Raw genomic sequence first — 21,979 nt, 5'->3', positions numbered from 1 at the left:
AGATGATAGGTTGTATATTGTTATGGAACTTATAGAAGGAGCCCCACTTGGTGAGCATTTCAGTTCTTTGAAGGAAAAACAACATCATTTCACTGAAGAAAGACTATGGAAAATATTTATACAGGTAGGTCTTTATCTTCATTAATTTTTTCATGATGTAGTAAAGTTTCAAGCTGATTTCCTAGAGACATGCAGTAGTCATCATTGGTTATATGTATACTAGGGGAAATAAAATTTGTTTTTATTCTTGTTTCAAGTTATGCTTAGCTCTTCGGTACTTACACAAGGAGAAGAGGATTGTCCATAGAGATCTGACGCCAAATAACATTATGTTGGGGGATAAGGACAAAGTAACAGTTAGTAAGTATAAAAATCTTAAAATTTTTCACTAAAGAATTTATGAGTGTTATTCTAAAGTAGAATATTATTCAGAGTAGTAGAGTAGTGTCTAGTGGTGCTTTGGGCATCGATAGACATATTTTGTATATCTGCTGTCTGTGTCCATTAGCCACATGTGTCTTTTGGATACTTAGAATGTTGCTAGCATGGACAAGGAAATGAATTTTATTGCGTTTTAGTTACTTTATATACCCATGTGTAAGTAGTGGCTACCATATTGGATAGCGACTAATCTAGTTCCAAATGGTTGAGTTGTATTTTATCTACATGAAAGAATGAAGTACTTTTAGGATACTTGTGAATTTGATTCCCAAATCAATGGTTTCTAGGTTCTTTTCTTTTCCTTATAACACTACTACATCAACAAAAGCTTTTGTGAGCATGTGATCGCAATGTGGTTTGTTTTGAACCATTTCACCATGGTTTGTGTCTCATGGGTAACAAATGTACATATTAAGGGCTACAAAAAAAAAAAAATCCAGCCATTTGTATTCTTCAACAATATTTTTTCCCACAATATTTTAAAAATATGTAGCCACTGGGACAAACGTTGGATTACAAATTAGAAGGTTTTTTTTCATCTTCACATTTGTTTGATTCTGAATCACAACTTAAAATTTTTTTTTAGTGTAGAGTAACATATGAACTTTCTTCTCTTTTCTTCACTTGTGTTACGCTCATGGACAACAAGTGGGGAGACCCATGTCCATCTATGTCAGCTTATTAATAAATTCTATACATATATTGCTGTACAAAGATTCTATAGAACACAAAAACTTGTACCTAAATAAAATATAATGGGTTACATTTAAAAATAAAATTATAAGTTTTAATAATTTTCCTGATCCTTTCTCCTCCATGGATTGATTGTCTTACACACCCAGTTTGGAAACTATGCCTTAAGTTGAGGTGACAGACATGACATCTAAAGCTGGGTCCTTTACTTTTACAAGAAACCAATAACTCAAGAAGTCATTCCAAATATACGCATTTTCCATAACCATGTCTTCGTGAATAATGATTGATTAACGTCTAGATTTGTATAAGTGGAACATCCTATATTAGTTAAAAAATTTAAAAATCCTACCCTAAATAGAAACCATGGATAACTCTTTATGCAAAGTTACTTGGAAATATTTCCAAGCCAGTCCATTGTGAAGTAAAAAACAAGAGAGATCAAGTAATTGTGAATCCTCATCTTGGATACACATCTGCTTAATCATCTGAAATTAATTATAATTTTGTTGACTATGAGTTTTTAAATTTTTCTCTTTTTACAAATTGGATCTTTTTTTTCCTTAAGAGTTTTTATAATTTATTTACATAAAAGGATCTTAATTTTTAAGTTAATAAGGAGTATTATAAATTGTGAGTTTGAATTCGATAGCAAGTGTGTGTGTGTGTGTGTGAGAGAGAGAGAGAGAGAGAGAGAGAGAGAGAGAGAAAGAGAATCATAGAACAAATCTGTTTAATTCTCTTAAATGGGTATTCAGGTGATTTTTTTTTAAGTAATAGCTACCTATTTCACTTTTTTACTCAGTTTAGTTATAATCCTCTCCTCTGGTTACATTTAAATATACTATTTAATCTTTATGGCAGTAGCCTGATGTCTTTCTAACCTTACTTTAATTAGTTTTTATATTTATGTTAACTTTATTTAGTAGTTTACAAATAGTAAAATAGTTACCCCCTTTGAAACTTCTAGTTCTGTCCCTCAAAAAAATAAAACCCTAAAAGTTTGCAATCTTTTTAATTTTTGTTTTTCGTGTTTTGTTTTATTTGTTTGTTTTTGTTTTTAAGCTCTTATGGTATTCGATTTCTTATTGTGACAGTTTAGGATATAATTTTCTTTTTTTCCTATTCTTCCTTGCCAATGTATCCTGACAATACAGTTATAGCACAATTTTGGTGTAAGCTCATTTTCCATGTTTACTACTACTGTGTAATTGTTGTTCAGTGTTAATAAACTTTCCCATAGGCCTTTTTGTTTTTCTTTGAGTTCATAATGGCCTTCTTTCTTGTTTGTGTTCCTAGTCTTCTGTGTACCTAGTGTTACTTCTTCCAGTATCTTCCAAGAGGATTACAAAAGCCCTCTCTGTATTATGTCCTTGTAGTTCAAGCTTGACGGTGACTTCCATGACAGCCATTGTCCTAGAACTTTAGTTTGCTCTTTCTCCGGTTGGTGTCTCTGTTTCTGACGTCCTCTCTGTCTCTCTCTCTCTTAAAAAACTCTTCTGTTTCTGAAATGTATCTTCTAGCATTTTCCTAAGGAAGAGTGCTTTGAGTCATATTTTTTGGATGTTCCATGCCCCAGACTATTTTTATAAGCCCTGCACACTTGACCCTCATTCTCAGGTGGACATTATTATCTTTCCAGACTCTGAGACATTCCTTCCATGTTCTCGTATTTAGTTTTGCTGGAAATCCAGTGCTGTCCCACTTCCCATTTCGTCTCTCTGGAGACTTTCAGGATGCTCCCTCTTCCCACTGCTGTGGGTGAATCTTGTATTTCAATGCCTCTGGAACCAGGAGTGCTCTTCAATCTGGAAATGTAAAAACTTCCGCCCTGGGAATTTTTCCTGTATTATCTCTTTACTACTTTCATCCTGCTTTTCTTCTGTCTCATTTTCTAGAACTTCCATTGTCCTTTGGTATAATTCGTACTAAATGACCTCCTTATTTTTAAGACAGTTCTTCTCTTAGTTTATATTTCTTTATCCTTTTATTGAACTTCAGAATTATTTCTTCAACTTTAGTTTTTGTTCTATTGAGTACTTGATTTTTTAAAATCACATTTTTACTTTCCAAAACTTCATCTTGTTCTTTGTCCCATTTCCATGGAATTCTTGCTTTCATTCTCTTGGAATAGGAGATATCTAGATAGATAGATAGATAGATAGATAGATAGATAGATAGATAGATAGATATAGATGTCTATATCTATGTACATATAGGTATCTATACATCTATATCTATCTATATATAGCTATATATCTGTATTTATCCAAATAGATATTATCTGTATTTATCTATCTATATAGATATCTATATAATCTATATTTATCTCTTTCTATATATCTATATATGTATACAAAGATATCTACATATAGATACTTATATATATGTATCTATATGTAGATATCCATATATATATATGTAAAAATCCCCCCCCCCCCCCGAGACTTTCGGTTGTTTCTGTATTATCTGAGTCTCTGTCTCTCTTTATTCCTCCTCCCACCCTCAGTCTGAGCTCTTTCTCCTCCTGGAGGAGGTACTTCTCAGCTGTCTGGTGATCCTGAGCTGGCCTTTAATAATCATGAGAGTGGCATGAAAGGGCTGTTGTCAGGCCTGAGTTCCAGTTGAGGCCTGGTAGACTTCATCAAAGCATGATGGCAGTTTTCCTCTGGAGACCCCAAGTCATTATCTAAACTTCCAGAGAATGGTCCTCTAGCATATTGCCCCATGCTGAGGAATGGACGTGTGACTGCTGTCCGTCTGGGAGCAGTGTGGAGCAGTTCAGGAACTTGGGGTTTAAGTTCACTGACTTTCAATGAACTCCTGTGGGTCCAGCCTTATGCTGCTTGGTACCTTGCTAGTTCAGCTTGTTTGGAAAAGTAAATCTGTTTTCTGTGGGGAGCAGAGGGTACCTAATTTCCTGACTGTGTGGATGTGGGAGGGGCCCTGAGGACTTGATCTCAGTTCTATAGCCTGGGCTCTTTGCTCTCCTCCTCCCTGATGTCCCTGGGCTCTGTAGGGTGGATGAACTCCCATTTTGGCATTCTTGTGCCCAGACCCATAGACCAGGACTTCTGCTTTGCTGAGTCTGTCACTTCCCTGCCCCCACTACTTTCCAACTTCCCAAACTTCGTTGGATTATTTTATCCTCTGCTACTGTCCTTCTGTAAAGCAAGACTTCCAAGTAAACCCCTTCCTTTATTTTAGCAAGGTTTTGAGATTTTGAAGAGGTAAACACAAAAATGTTCAATTCATCTTTTAACCCAAAAGACAGACTAGATGCATTAAGTCTTCTAGGCTTAATAAAATAAACCATTTTATATTGACTGTCCAACTTTTTAATTCTGTCTGTCCTCAAGTCATATGGGGCTCCCTACAAAAAAGTTACTTTGGGTTATAAGAGTAAGCAAACTTTTAATATTTTTTTTTTAGCTTGATCCTGAATTGCATTCTGCTCAATCTTATTCTTACTAATATTTTCAGACTTCTATTTAGGAGTTATTAAATTAAAAATTATTTTCGATATTTAAGGCTTTTTATTGAGGCTGTAAAGAAGCCTCAAGTAAAGAAGCAGTGGTCCAATTTTTTAGTCCAATTTTTCTCTACTAAGCCAATTGTATGGCCAGGGATTTTATGTGCCACCATTATTTTCAATGAGTATAAAATGATTTTATGACAAAAATAATTCATAATACTTCCATTTAGAAATATTTTAAATACTTTGTATACAACCAGAGATATGAAAACTTGTGCTCTACATGTGTAATATGAATTGTAATGCATTCTGCTGTCATATATAACAAATTAGAATAAAAAATTTAAAAAATATTTAAAATAGAATCATGTTGATATTTTGTTCAGTGTCTATCACTATTGATAAGAAGGTTTATGGTTACATTAAAATCTTACAACATTAATTTGAAACTAAGTATTCCAAATTCCCATATTTGGGGAGTTTGAAGCATACATAGTTGCAATTCATAAAACACATGAAAACAGGCTAGCTGCCATGGGTGAGAGAGCATTTCACCACCACCAGGAGGCAGCCTTGTCCTGTTTTATTTTTCTCTCTTCCTGCGCTGGAAGGTTTATTTGCTTCCAGAAAAGAAGCACAGAATTGCCCAGTGATGTTTGAGCTGCACAGGACCAAGTACATTGAAAATGTGAACAGGATAAACAAAAAATAAGGCTTTAAGAAAGCTAAAAATTTATTCTCCTTCGTTTTCTCAATGTAGGTGAGTTAAATGTTTTTAAGATTGAGATTGGTTTGCAATAATTTATAGTAAGCATGCTGGCTGGCACTTGCTGTTATGAGAAAGCAGAGCGGAAAGTACTAACATAGTTAGTATGCATTTTTTTTTTTTTTACGAATGTCATCTGCTTTTAATGTATAAATATATTTCCACTCGAAAGAGGATCTTTTGTATGTTTTGTTTTTGTGGTGCTGGGGATAGAACCCAGGGTCTTATGCATGATAGGCAAGCGTCCTACCACTGAGCTACACCCCCAGCCTAAAAACCTTTTAATGGCATGTGCCATGACACACATCCAACTCTCGCTCCTGCATTTATTTGAAGCATTTGAGGCCACATGAGGGAACAAACTCTGACTCAGCAGCACACTGGGAAAACACAAAGTCTGCTCAAAGTGTTGTCCCTGCCAAGTATAACATCCACCTCGTGTCATCACAGTGCAGAATGACTCTGGTGGGAAGTGGGATAACATGAACTTACCCTCAAACCTGCTATTTCACACTTTATGGCCTTTCCACATTTTCATGTAAATCTTTCATGTCCCTCGCACCCTCTGCTTCCAGACATAAAAGAGAGGAGGCCTGGGATTGTGGCTCAGTGGTACAGTACTTGCTTCATGTGTGTGTGTGAGGCCCTGAGTTCGATCCTCAGCACTACCTAAAAATAAACGAATAAAATACAGACATTCTGTCCATCTAAAAATATTAACAAAAGAAAGAAAGAAAGGAAAAGCAAGCACAGAACTCACTCAATTATAGTTAGCCGTTTCAGACATGCCTTTAGTACCTGACTTGGGAGGTTGCATTGCTCATTCTGCAAGCAAACGGGTTGCACATATTTTTATTTCTCAAGTGACATTTGACGGCTGCTGATGGTAACAACAAGGCCAGGCTTGATTCAGTTGTTGCATTTACCAAAGGCTTCAGTGCTCCTCAAATGGCATTATATATCAGGTACTGTGGGGATGGAAATAAGATGAAACACCATGCTTTCTGCCCCCTGAGCTCACAGCCTGGTGGGAAGACTCCAGTTATTCACTCAGCAGCTGTTTTGTGAACTGTCATATCTTGCAGGAGTAAGGAAAAACACAGCAGGCACGGCTCTACCTTCACGAAACTCAGGATGAGAAGGTCTAGAGCTCAGGTGCACGGTACTCTTCTGTGAGTCAGGCCAGGGCATGCTGTACCGCAGTAATGACCTGGAAACCCCAGCAGATGGGAACAGCCACAAACTATAGCCCGTGGGGCAAATCCAGGCATGGCCTGTTTTTATATGTCTTGTGAGCTAAGAAAGGTTTTTTATTTTTAAAGGGTTGTTAAAAAGCAGACCATGTAACAAACACCATGTGTGGCCCATAAAGCCTGAAATGTTTACTGTTGACTCTTCACAAAGTGTGCCCACCCCCAGAACAACAAGGCTTCTCTCCTGCTTGTGCAGTGTGTCCATTGTGGGTCAGTCAGGGGGCAGTGCTCAGAGACCCAGACCGCCCACACCTGCCTTTATTCCTGCTTCCACGTTGCAGGGGCAGAGAAAACATGGCCAACATACCTTGGCTCTAGCACTTCTGCAGATGAGTGTCATGTGCCACTTCTGCTCAGATTTTATGGGTCAAAGAAAGTCAGATTAATGGTGTGAGGTTGCATTCATCTTGAGAACATACTGGTGAGCCATGACGTAGTCCACCCCAACTGTTACACACAGGGGAAAGCATGACTAACTCTGCCTGAGGCAGCCTTGGGTGAGGAGTTAAGCAGGGAAAGTAGGAGCAGTTGAGACTGAGGCACGGCAAATGCAAGATTGTGGACAAGAAGAAATACAGTGCCCTTGGATGCTACCAAGATGTCCGGTGTGGCAAGAGAATAGGGACCTCGGTGGGCGAGGAGCTTGGACAGTGTCTTTGGTTCAAAGGAGAGGGGGGGAGACTTATAGAATATCGAGTCACTTGGTTCTCTACCCTCACACATCTGCTGTGGGAAGGATGGCCACCACACTTTTCTCAATCAGCATATTGTCCTCATGTTACCGAGAAAATAAGAATACATTGTATTCAGTTCATCACAGTTACCTTGTATTGTTATTGTGTCTTGTAAAATAAGGAGGGAATGTTGAAGAAAAATTCAGTCAGATCCAGTTTCTGAAATATTTGGAAGATTCTTACACCTTTGGTGGGTGTAGTAGGGTTTCACAGAGAGATAGAACCATTGGGGCATTTATTAGGGGAATGGGTTCATGTGATTTTTGGAAGCTGGGAGGTTACATGGTAAGTGATTGGCAAGCTGAAGAACAGAAAAGCTGGTAGCATGTCTCAGTTCAAGTCCAGAAGCCTCAGCCAGGGAAGCCAGGGGAGGGTGCAGCCCACAGTTCAAGGCCAAATAACTTGGAGTTCTGAAATGTCCAAGGGCAAAAGGAATGGCATCATGCTGTGCGTGCATGCGTGCGTGTGTGTGTGTGTGTGTGTGTGTGTGTGTGTGTAGTACACAGAGAACACAAGACTGCCCTTGACCTCCTGTTCTTTCTTACAACAATCTGGCCCTTAGCATTTCTTCTTAATAAGGGAACTGCGTTAAGTTCCATTATTCCAAATGATAGTGACTGTTAACAAAGCCCACACTGGAAGATGATTTAGAAGACCCACATATAATAAGGACATTAGTTTTCCCAAGAATCTCCTTCTGCTGGTAGATATCCTGTTTGAGTTCCACAGATGTAGAATTACCCAGAACTCAGAAAGCATTCTTGTATCAGGTATTAAAATCTTTACTCGGAAGCTCCCTGTCAGCAAAATTAGGAGGTAACGATGCTGTTGAGAGAAACGCCTTCCCTCTGCCTCATTCAGGTCAGGGTCTACACTAGGGAGGGAAATTGTGGGACGATAGGAGGTGGCATGGTGAAAGGTCCCCTGGTTCACCAGACCCCTCCCTTGGATCAGGGAATTTCCTCAGGTATTAACTCAGTTGGCATTTTGTCACAGAGAATTTCCTGATCAATTGTTTCCCCTATAAGAGTCTCTTTCTTTCTCTCTAGCTCTTTTTTTTTGGAGGGGGATACCAGGGATTGAACTCAGGGGCACTTGACCACTGAGTCATTTCCCAAGCCCATTTTGGTACTATATTTAGAGACTGGGTCTCACTTAGTTGCTTAGCACCTCGGATTTTTGCTGAGGCTGGCTTTGAACTCATGATCCTCCTGTTTCCGCCTCCCGAGCCGCTGGGATTACAGGCAATGGCCTCGTACACGAGTCTCTTAACACCATATATCTTACCTGTCCCGATTTTGTCAAAGTATAAAGATACCTTTATATCACTTCTACGTGTGATTCTTTATTTAACATATATCTCCACCACTAGTTCCTCAGGTCTGTGTCAACATTGGTGGTTTCTGACCTGGTTAAGATCTTTGAAACTAGCCCAGTACCTGCAGCATGGGTCATCAGTGTTGGACAACTGAGAGAACTGATGAGTGATTAGACAATTTTGAAGGCCAGATAAGGTAGCTGGAGATTTTATTAAAAAAAAAAAAATAACAAGCAGTAGAGCTTCTGATACTTATCCAGGGACCAGCTGTACCGAAGACAGGGCTTTGGTGGATTCCAGGGGATTTGTGGACTGGATTAGAAGAAAAAAACCTTCTAATGAAGCACACACCCAGGTTGTTGCAGGCAGAGAGAGGGACCCTGGGCTCCTGGCACCTTTAAACCATGGTCACAGAAATCAAAGTTTCACCTACAAGAGCTGGTGAGGCAATGAATAGAGGAGCCAGGGAGAAGAGGCAGAGAATTCAAGCCCAGAAAATGGGGACGATGAGATGTCCTCTGCTTGAGCAGGAAATGGCAGGTGCTTTATAGGGCTGGAGGAGAAACCTGAGACAAAGACTGGCCCTTGGTGTGGCTGGGCTGTGAACTTGGGAGTTCCTGGCACACGCAGGTGATGGGCACACGCTTTTGCACAGCTAAGTCCCCTGTGCAGAGGGAGGAGAATGTCTGCATCCGTGCAGTATTTCCAAGGCCTTCTCATGTCCTGTTGCTTTCGGAGCAACCCCCCTTGAGTTTTAGAGGCCATTTTTGAAAGATCAGAGTAAGCCGAGTGGTGTGTCCAGTGTCACAGAGACAGTAAATGACAAAGCAAGAATCTAGGGGCTCAACCAGAGACCAGATGACTTTTGTATTTGAGGGCTGACAGCTGCGGGCTGTGGCGTACCACATAGCTGGCCAGTCATTGTTAATGTTTCCTGTGTCGATTGTTCTATCAAAGGAGAGCTTTAAAAAAATAATAATGATAATCTTTTTCTCATAATATGCTGTATGTGAAATGTTTTCTGTTGTCCTCCTTGAATTCGTATTACAGCACATGAATGCTTTTATGACCACAGTTTCTGAAATAAAACATTTTCTTCCACTCCAAATATGATCACCAATGAGGAAAAAGTAATAGAAATATTTCCTGCTATTACAAAAATCTTCCAAATGGCCAAACAGTATTAGCTTTGGCGCTCTTAAAGGTTACTTCTCAACCATCTGTGTTTTTTATAGACATCTGTCCACGTTTCTGTCATTATCTAAATTAACTGGAGTAAATAAAATCACTGTAACCATCCTTAGTATTTGCTTTTCAAAATCAATTCACTTTTTATAAAAATAAGCTCATTTTTAGGTAGTGTTAGGACTCAAAGTATTATTTTAAGTTGGTCAAGGCTTTATGTGTGCTAAAATTATAGTGAGCTCCCTAAAAATATTGAAATACTATTGCATTTCTTCTGTGTAGTGATTGCTTGATTTTTAAATCACAATGAGCTTTCTGTAATACAGAATAGAGGAAAGGAAAGGTGGTAGTAAGCCACTTTGCTTGTTAAAAATACCTTATATTAATTAGCCTTCTAATATGTCCAGTTTTTTCACTGGTGGTACCGAACATAGGAGAACCATATACAGCTACAGATATGCAGGTATAAATACATATATTTAATCATACACATATATGTGCACATATACATGCATCAAAAGACATGTATTTATCATCTGCAGTGATAAGCAATATCAAGTTCTGTCTCGTGGATCTTGCTTATCTAAAACTCATTGTAACAAACCAGACAACCCACATCAAAGGGCAGTAGAACTAAATAGACATTTCTGAAAAGAAGACATGCAGATAGGTATATGAAAAGCAGGTATATGAACAAAATATGCCAATAGATATATGAAAAATGCTGAATATCATTAATCATCTGGGGGTTACTATTAAACCCAGAGTGAGATGTCACTTCATCCCAGGAGGAATGGCTGTTATCAAAAAGACTAAAAAATAAAAATTCTGAGTAGGATCTGGAGAAAAGGCAGCCCTTCCATGGTGTTGGTGGGAGTGTGAAGTAGTACAGCCATTATGGGAAACAGTATGGAGGTTTCTCAAAACATTGAAAATAGAACTACCATATGATACAGCGATTTCCTTCCTGAGTACATACTGAAAGGAAAGGAAATCAGTGCACTTGAGATATCGGCACGCCCATGTTTGTTGCAGCACCATTCCCAAGAGCCAAAACATGGAAATAACCCAAGTGTCTATCAGATGACGAATGGATAAAGAACATGGTACACATACAAAATAGAATATTATTCAGCCGTAAAAAGGAATGAAATCCTGTCATCTGTGACATGGCTGGAACTGGAGATCATTGTGTTAAGTTTAACGAGCCAGGCACAAAAAGATGCCATATTATCTCACTCATAAGTGGAAAGTAAAAATGTCAATCTCCTAGTTGTTTAGAGTAGCCTGGTGGTTACCAGAGGCTGGGGAGTCAAAAAAGGATGGAAGGAGGAGAAAAGGTTGACGAATGGGTATTGTGTTGCAGTGGGAAAGGAGTAAGAAGTTCTTGTGTGCCGTTGCAGAGCAGGATGACTGTACAAAACTGTTATGTACCCCATCAACAAGCAAAAAAGAGGATTTTGAATATTTTCACCAAAAAAGAAGGATAAATGTTTGAAGAGATATGCTTAACCTGATGTCAACATTACACAATACATACAAGTATCAAAACATCACATTACCTCATTCATATACATAATTTTTAATGTTTTAAGGTAACAGTTAAAAATGAATTTAAATTAAAAAAGGAATGAGAAATGCTAATGGCCCTGATTTGATCATGATGAATTATATACATTTATTGAACTGTCACACTGGGCTCCATAAATATGTACAATCATTGTGTCAATTAAAAGTTAAAAAAAATGAAAATAAACATGTGCCATTTTAAATGAAAAAATATACATCAGTTGCTCAATATTATACTGTATATATCTCTTTAGAATACATGACCTTTTCATATATTAAATTATTCAAATGTTACTATTATACTGTTCAACACTATCCTATACGATGTCAATCCGCATTTTACAGAGAGTGTGACTTGGTACAAATAGAAGCCATTTAATTTCATGAGGTTCAGGCCTACCTTACTTTTCTTTTGACCAGATGCAGTAATGACTCCATATGCCAAAATGTTAAGTGTCATTCAATTTAACTTGAAAATGATAAAGGATAACCTAAAAAGGTAAATCACAAGCTCAACAAGGACATGACCCAGTTTAGGTCATGTTAGGTTCTTAAAAACTGACACACCTCATCATGCCAAAATCCAAAGCAGTATGGTCTAACCTAAAGCATCATGTGCACCCTTCATTGGAATCAGGAGTGGTGTAAAGACGGGCACACAAGGCATTTTGACAGAGGGTAACGTGATGATCATTATTATCCAAAGTTCACGTATGAAGACACGAATTGGTGTGAATATACTTTGTGTACAATCAGAGAGATGAAAAATTGTGCTGTATATGTGTAATAAGAATTGTAATGCATCCCGCTGTCATATATAAATTAAAACAAAAAAAAAGACAAGCCTCATGCTGGGAAGTGTGGTAGTGACGGTGCAGAATGTGGAAAGCTAGGGGACAATGTGAATGCTGGAAAAGCCCAGTAACCTATTATTTTGTTTTGTGATTTGTAGCTGACTTTGGCCTGGCAAAGCAAAAACAAGAAAACAGTAAGCTCACATCCGTCGTTGGAACCATCCTGTATTCTTGGTAAGGATGATTATCTTCCGGATCTCCGTAGCATACTTCGCTAGCTTGGGCTTTCATTTCTATCCTTGGCTTGCAAAGAAAAGGGAATTTCAGGAAAGGAAGCCAGTAAGTTTTCTTCCTTTACCCAGGTAATACACCCAAAAAGAATCGTGGATCAGAATTCTGCGTGTGTAAAACAACAGCCGCAAAAGTGATCTTTCTTCTCAGATAGCATTTCTCTGCACTGACTTCATGCACCTACTTTTACCTTTCCTACCTATAAACACTCAAGGGCAGGGAAACCATTTCTGTGTGCTACTATATATTCTGCTACCTGGGGAAAAAAATAAGTATTCAATAAATTTTATTGCTTGCCTGAATAAATGATGACATATATGGTTAGACATATGTGTACAAAGTCTGTTGTGTTTTGGGCAAGTGAATGTTTATATTTTGACAAACTGAGACACTTCTAGCTCTTAAAGCACACTTTGAGGGTTCGTTTGCAAGCCACTTATACAAAGTGAGACTCTTCTTTTGCTAATCACATATGGTTTTTCTGAGTCTGTTGAGATGAGCAAACAGATACAAGAGTCAGTAGAAGAGCCAATTTCAGTGAACTCTTCCTAAATCTGATCCAACAGGTCAATCAGTCAAGACACTTCCATTTTCTTTATAAAATCTAACTGACTGTCGTAAATTGAGTCCTGGTGACAGAACTGAAAATGAATCTTCTTGAAGGAGGTTGGAAATGTCTGGGAACAACAGCCCCATTTTACAAAATCCTTGTATGACATGGTTATTGAGGCTAATTGTACAGGGTGATTTTTCGTTTATTTTACTGGAATTTCCTTATATTTTATTTTTGAAACAAGCCCCATGAGAAGATGCAAAAAGATTGGTAGTAGCTAAGTTAGTATTCCTCCAAAACTGCAAGCTTATCCATATACTTAACCTCTTAACCACAAGGCTGACCCATACGTTGCTTGTTGCTAGAAGAATAATTTTTTTTTTTGCTTTTTGTTTTTGCTTTGCTTTGAACTTTTTTTCAGAAATAATGAAAATTTTATCACAAAATGTTAACTAATCCTATGTTCCTGGACAGATTCCATTGTTAAAGTTGCAGAACAAATAAGATACAAACTTAAATTTCAGTTGATCATATTTGGCATAAGCAGATTTTTGTTACCAAGCCTCTGAATTAAGTTCAGAATTGCTAATATGATAGTATAATTTGTCTTTGTGTGCGTTCATGTCAGAAAATTTATAGTGTTTAGGAAGAAATCCGGAGCATGATAACTCTTTTGCTTTCTTATCCCAAAGATGGATTCACAAATTTCCTTTAATTTTTAAATAAACAAAAGTGTTAGTTTTGCTGAGCCTACTAGTATAGACAGGCTATTATTTCATATCGGTGTTGTGATTGTTTTAATAACGTGTGCAGCGTATCTTATCACCATTCATCTTCCCATCGAGCCCTTTGGTCCTTTAAATGCCTTTAACATTTTTCTTTCTCCTCTTTCCTCTCCCCTCCTCCAGTTGTTAGAAATGCTCTGTTTTCTGGGTTTTACTATGAATTTGGACTCACTGCTATCTGTTTTCCTGGCTTTTCTTTCACCTGCACACAAAGTCAAAAGATGCTGTTCTCTCGTGGTCTTAGTTTGGGTCCAGGAGCAGCCTGCGAAACAAAGGCTAAGTGAAATGGTTTGTGTGAGAGGGGGTCCCAGGAAACACTGGGGTGGGGGACATGGGAAGAGACGACGTGGAAGCAGCTAGTAGTGTGAACCACAATCATCGGGGCCAGGGAGTGTTACTGGGGACGGTGATTAGGGAGCTATTAGAGTTGTCCTGTGTGTTAGGTGAGAGGTACTTTGTTCCCCAATCACAAGTGGGAGCCCTTGTCACAGGCTCAGCAGGATCTTATACTGTTGGACATAGGCTGCCCTGGACACGCCCTGAGATGGGAGTGGGAGGGGACCCAGCAGTGTCAGCAGTACAGTTTCTCAGGTCTTAATGGTTTCAAATTTAGTATGGATCCCAATAAGTTGTTTGGCATGTCCAGTTTCTTTTGAATTTTCCATATAGTCTTTGGGGATTTTTCTCTGATTTTTATGAATTGAAAAAAAAATCTCACCGTCAGTGGTCAGAGTCTCATGCCTTCTGCCTTTTCTCAAATTGTCCCTTTACCCTTTAATTTTTTTTTTAAATCCTTCTGAGTTTTTCTGAACCTATAAACATGGACCTGAGGTCCAGGGGAACTTCTGTCCCAGGCTGTCCAAGTCGGGTGAACCTGACGTTCTCATGTCATTTCGCCCTTTCCCTTTGCTTCTGTTTCGGCAGATATGGGAGAAGGGTCTCTCCATCAACCCTTGTAGGAAGCTCCTTGGAGCATTCTTTATTCTTTTTGCAGCTGCTGGATAAATGGTTTGCAGGCACATTGCTGGACTGGCTATACTGGAATAGAAGCTCCCTAAAAAAAAAAATCTCCTTTTCTTTATCTAATTTGATTCTTTATTAGGCAAGCCTTGGTTATGCTTCTCAAGGAAAAATAATCTCCAGATATGGCCCTGATTTCCATTCCCTATCTCTATTTCTTACTCCAACTCCAGAGAACAAAAGTTGTATTCCATCTTCAACTACATTTTCACAGCAGATTTTAGAGTTTTGGGCTCTGGGAATCATTTCATGCTAGTTCTTTGTGGAACACAGATTTGGGATTTAATAATCAGGTATGATGCAATAACAATGGGACTTTTCCTGGAATGGTAATTCTTAAAAATTCTATTGTTCTTTATGAAGTTAGATAATTAGCAGAAAAGCTGGTGAAGTGTTTCCTGGGTCGATCAAACTAAGCCTGTAGGTAAACCCAAGCAAGTAGAGACAAAGTGCAGCAGTCCCATACCATCTGTAAACTCTCAAGTTCTTAAGGAAGCTATTATGCACTCAGAAATCTTAAATTATACACTCAGAGAATTTTAAATGCTTTAAACACTTCTGTGACTTCTGATTGTTTATGTAAAGACTAAGTTCTTAGTATGACTGCAGGAATTCATCTCTGCATGCTCTGGCCCCAGCCACCTTCTTCTGCTTTACCTCAAACCAGACTTTACTCTGATAATTCCATCTGGGCTCTCTCTGAACACAGGGTTTTTGCACACACAGCTTTCTTTACCTAGAAAACGCTTTCCCCACTTGTCCTCCTTTGAACTTTTACCCATTCTTGAGCTCTCAACTAGAATGTTGCTTTCCTCAGGTGAAAGAAACCCCCACCCAATCGACAAGGCACATTTCTTCTGGTCTGTACATTCCCTACACTTTTTCTTCACACAGTTGAATTTTTCATTTATTTTCGATAGTTCGTGATGATTTTGTTAACCACCATCCCCAGCACTGAGCCCAGAGTTGGGTACTTTATAGACTCGTGAGAAACAATTGCTGCACAAGTGATGCAATATTCGCATGATTTTGAACAATGCCCAAAATAACGTGCTATAAGGAAAACCGTAATCCTTTTTATTGTAAGAACTTTTTCATTGGTTCACATCCTTCCCCTTCCTGTTCCTTCAGATCTCCAAAATGCTCCTCCCTTGAATGCTCCTCCTCCAGATAGTTGCAAAATCTTCTCTTTTACTTCCTTTTGGTCCCTGCTTAAATGTTTTTCCTGACCACCGGCCCCAAATAGCAACCTCTGTTTGGATTCAATTCCTGGATCTTGCTTTAGGTTTCCAAAGCCCTTGCTTCTGTCTGACCTTGTGCTGTACAGAGGGCCCCTGATTAGGATGGCTTGACTTACAATGTTTTGACTTCACGACGGTGTGAATACAGCATGCATTCACTGGAAACTGCACATTAAACGTGGATCTTTTCCGGGTCTAATGTGTGTGTGAGATACCCCTGAAATGTTGGGCAGTGGCAGTGAGCCACAGCTCTATCAGCCACTCCATCCCAAAGGTAAACAACAGAGGCTCTTCCGTACTGTATGAGTGAGCCGTGACCTTGATAGGTTTGTCATATCAAGCACATCCTCAACATGCCATGGGCCCATCCTGACATATCCCAGGACCTGTTGAGGAGTGCCTGCATACCTCTTGGTGCATCACAGGCTCCATGGGAACAGGACTTTGGCCTCCTCTGCTCACCACGGTTTCTCTAGGACCCAGAGGCACAGAATGGCAAATCTTAGTATTTTGAATAATTAAGTGAAAATAAGCCATTCTGCATTTTAATAGAATATTAAAAAATCAGTGTGCATTTTTATTGGGCTCAAAGGTATTAACTAACATATCTTTGAACTTTCCTTGCTTTTGCCTCACTGAAGGCTGACGTGAATACTTTGAGCTTGGGATAGTAAGTACCTTGATGAGAGGTCTGTTTTATTGCTTTTTTTCCATTTACTTATTTTATTTTTAAATCTTCTCTAGTTACTGGGACAGTGAATAATGAGATCAAGTAGGATATTATCATTTTTGAAACAATGAGGCATGGGATGATTATTAATTATTGAGAGAAGCATTCTTCTATGACTGATAAATTGGCCCGGAGGGAAATTGCAAGAGAGGAATTTTAAAAATAAGAGCATAATAGGAATAAAAATATAGTATTGATAGATATAGGTTGGTAGGTTGTTCCAAAGAGAACAAAGTCTGGAATCACACTGCCTGGGTTTAAATTCTAGGTCTGCTGTTGGGAGTTACAAATGACAGAGCCCTGTGCCTCAGTTTCCCCACCTACAACCTGGGTATAACAAAAGCGTCCCTCTCCTAGATTATTATGAGCTTAAGTGAGGTGATGCATATTTAGTGCTGGGCTGGCATATGCTGAGCATGCCCTTATAAGAGTGATTGTCATGTGCTGTTGGTTTAACGTTTGAAAGGATAGTACCCCCTTTGAATGTATAGATTGCATGGTGCTTCAGAATCAGGTTTGTGGCTTAATAGGTACAGTAAGAAGAATTCATTATGCTCTGGTTATTTCTAGCACCTTTTCTTTATCAGTCTCTCTTTTGGATTCCTGGGTCACTGCTTTGTTTATGGTAGGGAAGAGGGTTTTTTTTCTAGCAGCCAGGCCCAAGCAGCTGAGAACTATAAAAGGGAAGGGAGATGCTCCTGGCATGCAAAGACAGGAGGCCTACAGGCTCTGAAGTTCCGGTAATGGTGCTTTGAGCAAGTCGGTAAGCTGGTGCTTTTGCCTGTAATTCTTCTGTTATGGTTTCTCTGTAGCCTGGCAGGATAAGATTTGGGTCCCCCACAGCATCCCCAGTCTCTTGCAGAAGGCACACACACAACATGCAGTTGTTACATTATCTGCTAAGGTTAGATAGGAGGGAATTTTGAGTGAACTCAGGATTTAATTGTACAAATTGAATTCTAAATACATCTTAAAGACTCTGTGGAATAGGTCACATGCGCTCATGAATTTAAATAGAAGCTGCTAAATAGAAACTACTAGAGAGCATATATTAAGGTGGTCCCACCACACCATGTCTAGCCTTATGTTGTTAACCACACAGTTTTGCTTATTTTTATTTGTCAAACAACTTACAGAAAGCTTGCTAAGTGAGAGGCACTGATAAATGCACTTACTGGTTATTTAATCCTCAGAGCTCCTTGTTAGATGTGACCATTAAGTCATCTTAAGGGAGGTTTAAGTAATCTTATCCAACATTACATAACTAGTAAGTGGAAGAGGCTGGATTCATAACTATTCGGCCTGATTCCAAAGTGTGTGCTCTATCCACTGCACTACACTGCCTGCTAATTGATGGACTCATCTCATGTGTCAAGAATTAAAACTAATGGATGTGTGCTTTGGGGTTTTGAGATGTGTTCTTTAGAAGGTATACATTCCAGGTAGCCTTCACCAATACATTTCTTACTTCCCAAATTTTACTTTTATTCAACTAAAAATCTTTGATTTAAAATTTTCCTAATTTTCATGGTTTTCTGAGCATATTGATACTACAGAAAGTATATGAATGGTAATCATCTTACAGAATATAGTTCACTCTCGTTTTCATTTTGTGTATCCCCAACAATGTTGATCTCTGGTGTTAGCTCAGACTAAAAGTCTGGATAAAGATGTATCCTGCCACATGCCTTATGGATTTTTTCAGTCTGATTTGTTCTTTGCTGCTTAGCAGCACGAAAAGCAAGGACAGGGGCTCTTTGATGATGGATTCTGTCAGTGGAGGCCGTTGCTTCTTTTTATCGACTAGTAATTCAAAATCACTTACCTTCAGTTTCTACATCTTATTTTCCTTTCCTTTTCATGTCTTTATTTATTTTTTAAGTAAACCTGAGTCTGTAAATATTGGATGTCCTTCTTCATATTTTTTTCATTTCTCTACTTTGCATTTTAAATGTGGATATGTTGGTTGGTACTCCATTCCCTATGTCAGCAATTTCACACTCCCCACTGGAAAGGGCCGTGAAAGGGAACACAGTATCTTCTGTTAGCATGGTTTTCTGGGGGTGGTGGGATTGGGTCAAAAGCAGTGTCCTCATGAATTATCAATTTATTGAATAATTAAGAAATTAGGAGAATTATTTGATGAATGGGGGAGATATGCATTTTGGTTATCTATTGCAGTATAACCTTTTTACCCCGAAACTTGCAGAACAACAGCAGTTTGGGTGGGTTTGCTATGCATTTCTGTCGGCTTCCCCTTGGGCAGGCTGATTCAGACACATGTAGCTGAATGGTGGCTCAGCTGTCAGGTCCACGATGTCCTCCTAATCAGGCAGGTGGTGTTGATGCATTGGTAGATCTCCCTTGGTTCTGCATCTCCTCCAGGTGGCCTTCATTGACGTGACAGTGTCAGAGCAGAATTCCAAGAAGGCAGAATGGGGGCCCAAGGCCTCTGAAGGGCTCTCCTTGGATGTAACTCCCTCCTGCTGCAGTCGCTTGTTCAAAACAAGTTAAGGCCAACCTAGTTCAAGAGATGGAGAAATCTATTTACCTCTAGAAGGAAGGAGATGTACAGAATTTGTGGCCATATTTAGTAAGCCACACTGTAGCACTGTAGCTGATTCAAAAAGAAGCACCATCCACATAGTGGCTTCCCAAGTCAAGACCTGTGAAAAAAGCCAGGTGCAGTGGCGCACACCTGTAATCCCAGCGGCTGGGGAGACTGAGGCAGGAGGATCGCGAGTTCAAAGCCAGCCTCAGCAAAAGCAAGGTGCTAAGCAACTCACTGAGACCCTGTCTCTAAGTAAAGTACAAAATAGGGCTGAGGATGTGGCTCAGTAGTCGAGTAACCTCGAATTTAATCCCTGATACCAAAACAATAAAAATAAAAATAAAAAAAGACCTGAGAAATAAAGAAGTAGTCTATTTTAAACACTAAGAGTTGCCATATGGGCCTGAAGTCTTCTCAGAATGCAGTGGTGCAGCCTGGTTCTGACCAGGAGATAGAAATGTGGTCTAAATAGAGGAAGTTTAATATAAAGAATGATTAACTGTGATATAGGAGTAGCAATAAGATACAAGGAAGCTCTAATTGGTGTCCCAGGGCTAGTACCAAGGAAGGATGAACTTGGAGGGATTCAGACCTCATTGGAGAGGGTGTGGTACCCCAATAGTCAGCAGAAAAGCTGGCTGTGTGGGCCAGGTGAGAGCCGATCTGTAGCTCCTGGGTCAGCAGGGAACAACGCTCTGTAGCACCTGTGCAGGATCAAGTGATCATGCCCCGTGGGTGGTGTGGCATGCAGTGGGAGTCCAGCTGCCATGGCACCAAAGAGTTGGAAGATGAAGAGGGTAGGATGAATGAATATAGGCATGCAAGAGCTGGAGGCTTTCCTTGGGTTCAGGCTGTGAAGGGGCTCTGGTTTCTGTGTTGAGAGGGTAACATTAAGAGAGTCACCAGCTGAGGCTTCAGGTTATATGGAGAGAGTGGTCTGGGCCTGTGGCTGGAGCAGGCTGTACTCCGGGTCCACACTGCCCACCACTGGGGCCCACGCCAGAAATTGCAGGAAGCCTCTCGTTTTTGAGGGCCTCACTAGCACCATCTACAGAGAAACCTTAGCATCACACTCACTTTAGAGAAGGATTCCATTGTTTCTTGAAGGTTCCGTTGGGAGCTAAGAGGCAATCAACTGACAAGTGACACATTAAGTCACTTCAGATTTGACCAGGCATGCCCCTGGATGGGGGCGGGGGCGGGTGGAATAGGGCTGCAGCAGTGCTGTGGTGCGTTCAAGGCCTTTATGTCCTCTGAACAATGTCGCCCCACCCCAATGCCTCCAGCACTGGTCCATCTCCAGAGTGTCTTTCGAATGGTAAAAATCAAATCTTTCTCCTGTTCAATTCTGAACAGACTCAATATATTTAGGGAAGAGTAGGAGCTATGGTTTGGCTGGGGTGAGATTTATGGTGTGATGGTGGGAGACCAGGAATTTTCCTCTTGGCACTGTGGAGCCACTGGGCATCTCTCAGCCTGACAGTCACTTAATAGAAGTGCCGCTTTTCAGAAGACCTGCAAAATGAGACTGGAGAAAGGGAAGGAAAAGAGAGATGTGTGTGTTCATCATTTTGCCTGTTCCTTAAGTAGCCTGCTCTTGTTAGGAAAAAAATGACTCAGTCCTTCCCTATGATGAAAATTCTCTCTCTCTCTCACACACACACACACACACACACACACACACACGAGAGAGAGAGAGGGGGGGGGATGAAACAGTCAAGCATTTGAAGGATGAAGGGTTAGAAAAATCTCATTATGCTTATAATGAGGGTCCATTGGATTCATAATGAAAGTCCCACCCAGACACCCAGAATAACACAGAAGGCTATGGGCAGAACAAGGACCTGTGTGTGCTGGAGAATTCACAGGAGAGATGAGAGAAAGAGTGCTATGCTTTTCTGTGTGAAAATTGTGCCATATCTGATGTATTACATAAGATTATGCAAAGAGACATGTTTTCTGCAGATGCAGAGGTCATGCCAGTGTGTGCTGAGAAGTGGGTCTGATGGAGTGAAAAGGTAACAGGAGATCAGAGGAGAAGAAAATAGCAGCACAATGAAGGAAAATAGAACGGAAAGAGTGGGGAGTCAGCTAAGCTAGACAACAGGGAAATATGAAGACAACAGGGAAACATGAGAGGTAAAGGAATTAAAAGAAATATTTTAGTTATTTTGTGGGGCTGCATTTAACTCAGCTTATTCCAAATGAGCTTACCAATTATATATCCTTTTACATCAATGTATCTCCTACTTATTGAGCTAATATTGGAATTCTAAACTATTATTAATTTTAAAATTTAAATTTATTTTAATCTTAGCATTTCAGACTGTCCATAATACTGGAAGCAGTAGCACAACCAATAGCAGAAAACTTTTTTTTTTTTTTTGAAATATCAGAATTGTTCTCTCTAAAAGCCTTTAAAATTTATCCTATTCTGTATGTTGGGCATTTTCTTAATGATGTGCTTTGGTATAGATCTGTTGTAATTTTGTATATCTGGAGTCCTGTAAGCCTCCTGTATTTGATTTTCCATTTCATTACTAGGGTTTGGGAAATTTTCTGATATTATTTCATTGAAAA

General features: G+C 39.4%; 1 protein-coding gene across 8 annotated transcripts in view; it reads left to right on the top strand.

The window, feature by feature from the left end:
• Positions 1 to 21,979, top strand: part of Nek10 (NIMA related kinase 10) — a 190,356-nt gene that overhangs the window by 54,397 nt on the left and 113,980 nt on the right. For all 8 annotated transcript variants that reach the window (XM_076868669.1, XM_076868661.1, XM_076868640.1 and 5 more), the window contains 3 exons: positions 3 to 124; positions 258 to 360; positions 12,387 to 12,462. In XM_076868669.1, the coding sequence (XP_076724784.1) occupies positions 3 to 124; positions 258 to 360; positions 12,387 to 12,462 (301 nt within the window). The remainder of the gene's footprint in view (positions 1 to 2; positions 125 to 257; positions 361 to 12,386; positions 12,463 to 21,979) is intronic.

The sequence above is a fragment of the Callospermophilus lateralis genome, chromosome 1, assembly GCF_048772815.1.
Source record: "Callospermophilus lateralis isolate mCalLat2 chromosome 1, mCalLat2.hap1, whole genome shotgun sequence".
In the NCBI taxonomy this organism is placed as follows: domain Eukaryota; kingdom Metazoa; phylum Chordata; class Mammalia; order Rodentia; family Sciuridae; genus Callospermophilus; species Callospermophilus lateralis.
Note: the sequence above shows the minus strand (reverse complement) of the source record. Positions and strands in the feature narration are given on the sequence as shown.